The 4,184-nt window shown below is 42.3% G+C and overlaps 1 protein-coding gene across 1 annotated transcript; it reads left to right on the top strand.

Annotated features, from left to right (window-relative positions):
• Positions 1-1,371: 1,371 nt before the first annotated feature.
• On the top strand, positions 1,372-2,304 carry LOC110717293. Its single transcript, XM_021895946.1, has 2 exons — positions 1,372-2,013; positions 2,113-2,304. The coding sequence occupies exons 1-2, from the start codon at positions 1,372-1,374 to the stop codon at positions 2,302-2,304; spliced, it is 834 nt and encodes a 277-aa protein (XP_021751638.1).
• The last annotated feature ends 1,880 nt before the right edge of the window (positions 2,305-4,184 follow it).

Here is a 4,184-nt window from a genome sequence, read left to right as displayed (position 1 = left end):
GGTAATCCGGAGGATTATGAGCTCACCGGTGGGATATTGCTACCCGTCACGGAAACTAATTTCACCATCCATCCTCAATACACTCGAATGGTTCAAGCGGAGCAATTCTTAGGTTCGCCAAGTGAAGACCCCATTGAGCATCTTGATAGATTTCTTGAACTTTGTGCCATGATACAAACCAATTAAGTTTCTCAAGAATACATTCGGATGCACCTATTTCGACAATCTCTTGCGGGGAGGGCAAAGAAGTGGCTCAAGCAAGTCAAGCCTAATTCTCTCACAACATGGAGGGAAATTGTCCAAGCATTTTTGAAAAGGTTCATCTCCGAAGAGAAAACCGCTGACATGAGGAGGAAGATTGCATGTTTTGAACAAGAAGCGGAGGAAAGCCTTAGTGAAGCTTGGGAGAGGTTTAAAGTGTTGGTGCAAGCATGTCCTCACCATGAATACAATCAAAGCTTACTCATGAGGTTCTTTTATGATGGTTTGGAACCGATGTCTCGAGCTAATTTGGATGCGGGGGCGGGTGGACAATTGATCAAAGTCCCTCAAAATCAAGTTGAAGCAACAATTGAAGAGGTAGAAGGAGGAATGTGCCAAAAAAAGGTGGAAAATATGAGTTGGAAAAAGTTGATCAATTGCAACATCAAATTGTCCTTTTGACAAAGGGGCTCGCAAAGTTGAACACCAATGTCACTAGTGGTGCAAGCTCCTCCCAAGTCAACTCTTTCTCTTGTCAAAATTGTGGTGGCACAAACCATGATACATCCTATTGTGGAGGTTTAAGCCCGGAGCATGTAGCGGCTTACAACACAAGGCAAGAAGGATTTAAGGGAAATGGAGGAGGAGTAGCTTGGAGACAACCACCACCCGGATTTGGAAACCAACCCCAATAATGGAATCAACAATGGAACCAAAAAGCTCAACAACCGTACAATTTCAACCTTCAATACCAAAACCCTCCTCCATACCAAAACCAATATCAAAACCAAAACCCAAGAGGAAACTACCCCAAGAACCATCAACAAAATAACCAACACCAATACCAAAATCAAAACCAAGCACCTTAAAGAAGTCAAGAGCAAGTGTCTCAACTCGATTCTACTCAAACCCAAATTCTTCAACAACTTCAAGCCATGAACCAACAAATGCAAGAAGTCAAGGCCCATAACAAGATGGTCGATTCACAACTAGCTTAATTGGCCGAGAGGGTTCCTTTCAACTCATCTTCTACTTTGCCCGGACAATCACACCAACCCTTCCTACATTGTAAAACCCGACTCTTGCAAGGCAATCACATTGAGATAGGGTACATCTTATGAGGATCCCAAAGAAGAGGATAGCAAGGAAAAGAAGGAAGGAGAAGAAAAGATGAGTGAAGATAAAGAAGTTGAAGAAGAGAAGGTTGATGAGAAAGAGAGAAGTATGGAGAAAAAGAAGTCTAAGGATGTGGTGACATCCTCAACTTCTAGTGAGGCTAGAAATCTTGATGGACTAGTTCCTTTTCCCGGTCGGCTTGCGGAGAGAAAATTGAATGACAAATTTGCAAAGTTTCTAAGTGTGATGAAAAACTTACACATTAACCTCCCTTTCATTGAGGTTGTCACACAAATGCCTTCATACTCCAAGTTCTTGAAAGACATTCTCACCAAGAGGAGGAAGCTTAATGATGAGCTTATCACTCTTCCACATCAAGTGAGTGCACTTGTTCAACACAAAATGCCGGTTAAGATTGGGAACATGGAAGCTAGGGGTGCCTTAGCCGACCTTGGAGCAAGTGTTAGTTTGATCCCTCTATCCATTGCTCAAAAGCTTAACATTGAGATGATCCCTACAAGGAAAACATTCCAATTGGCCGATCGTTCGGTGAAGCTACCTTGTGGTGAGCTTGAATATGTCCCTATTCAAGTTGGGCATATCTATGTGCCTTGTGACTTTGTAGTAATGGATATGGAAGAAAATTTGGATACACCTTTGATTTTGGGTCGTGAAGCTCTTAAGACCTTGGGGGCGGTAATCAATTGGAAGAACAATACCATTACATGTGAGGTAGCCGATGAAAAAATTGTCTTTGAATTCTCCAAGCTACTCAAGACCCCCATGGTTGAGAAGTGCTATAGAGTTGATGTCGTGAATGAAGAACTATATTGTTTGGGAAGGGTCATGATGAGTCCTCAAGATCCAATGGTTGAAGCTCTCACATGCGAAGAAGAGTACTTCTCTCAAGAAGAAAAGGAGTTTTCCATGGCCATTGAAGAAGCCAAAGAGGATGAAGCGAGTGATTCTAAGCATGAGGAGCTATAATTTTATGAGGAAAAATTGGAGAGTCCTAAGCCTCCTCCCAAGGTAGAACTCAAACCCCTTCCCCCTTCTTTGAAATATGCTTATCTTGGAAATGAAGGGGAATACCCTATTATTGTCAATGCTTCCCTTGATGGTCTTGATTTGGAAAAATTGATTGTTGTTTTGAGAAAATATAGAAATGTGATAGGGTATAGCATTGATGATATCAAGGGTATTAGCCCTTCTTTATGCATGCATCGTATTCACCTTAAGGATGACCAATCCGCCTCTATTGAGCCTCAAAGGAGGTTGAACCCCAACCTCCAAGAGGTTGTTAAGAAAGAAATTTTGAAATTGCGTGAGGCGGGTATAATCTATGCTATCTCCGATAGCAAGTGGGTTAGCCCGGTTCACATGGTTCCAAAAAAGGGTGGAATGACCATTGTCAAGGGATAAGGAGGAGAGGAAATCTCCACCCGGACGGTGACCGGGTGGAGGATGTGCATTGATTATAGGAAGTTGAACAAAAACACTAAGAAAGATCATTTTCCTCTCCCCTTCATGGACCAAATGTTGGAAAGACTCTCCCATCATGCTTTCTTTTGCTTTTTGGATAGATATTCCGGATTTTTCCAAATTCCCATCCATCCAAATGATCAAGATAAAACTACTTTTACGTGTCCATACGGGACATTTGCATACCGAAGAATGCAATTCGGGTTATGCAATGCTCCCTCAACTTTCCAACGATGCATGACCTCCATTTTTTTTGAAATGCTTGAGAATGAGATTGAAGTTTTTATGGATGATTTTAGTGTTGGTGGCTCATCTTTTGACACATGTATAATTAACCTTGAAAAAGTTTTGAAAAGGTGTCAAGAGACGAGTTTAGTGTTGAATTGGGAAAAATGCCATTTTATGGTCGAGGAAGGTATTGCCCTAGGCCATAAAGTATCAAAAAAGGGCATGGAAGTCGACTCGGCTAAGGTTTCGGTGATTGCTAAGTTTCCCCCTCCTACCTCCGTGACGGGAGTGAGAGCTTTTCTTAGGCATGCCGGTTTTTTACCGGAGGTTTATCGAAAAAATTGCATCAATCGCCAAGCCCTTAACCGAGTTACTCAAAAAGGATGTTGTGTTCAATTTTGATGAGGCTTGCCTTGAGGCATTTCGAAAACTCAAGGAAGCTCTCATCTCCTCTCCCGTTGTGCAATCTCCGGATTGGAGCTTGCCCTTTGAATTAATGTGCGATGCTAGTGATCTTGCAGTAGGTGCCGTACTTGGACAAAAGAAAGAAGGGAGATCTTGTGTCATCTACTATGCAAGTAGAACACTCGACGAAGCTCAAAGGAATTATACCACAACAGAGAAGGAAATGCTAGCGGTTGTCTTTGCTATGGATAAGTTTAGATCTTACCTTATATGCTCCAAGGTGATCGTGTACACGGATCATGTAGCGGTTCGTTATCTCATGACCAAAAAGGAAGCAAAATTGCGTCTCATCCGTTGGGTTCTTTCGCTACAAGATTTTGATATTGAGATGAGGGATAAAAAGGGAGCGGAGAACTATGTAGCGGATCACTTGTCCAGGCTTCCTTTTGAGAATAAGGAAGATGTTCCTATCATTGATGAAGTGGGATTTGAGACCCTCATGGCTATGGCGTCAACATCAAGCCCTTGGTATAGCAGACATTGCCAATTATCTAGCATGTGGAGTCGTTCCCTCGGAATTCTCCTCTCAACAAAGGAAAAGATTTTTCAAGGAAGTGAGGAGATATTTTTGGAATGATCCTTATTTGTTCAAGCAATGTGGAGTTGGCCTTTTGCGGAAATGTGTCCCAGATCATGAGATCGAGGGGGTTCTTGAACATTACCACTCATTGCCGTGTGGAGGGCATGAAAGA

The sequence above is a fragment of the Chenopodium quinoa genome, unplaced genomic scaffold, assembly GCF_001683475.1.
Source record: "Chenopodium quinoa cultivar QQ74 unplaced genomic scaffold, ASM168347v1, whole genome shotgun sequence".
NCBI lineage: Eukaryota > Viridiplantae > Streptophyta > Magnoliopsida > Caryophyllales > Amaranthaceae > Chenopodium > Chenopodium quinoa.
This window is presented reverse-complemented; position numbering and strand designations above follow the sequence as displayed.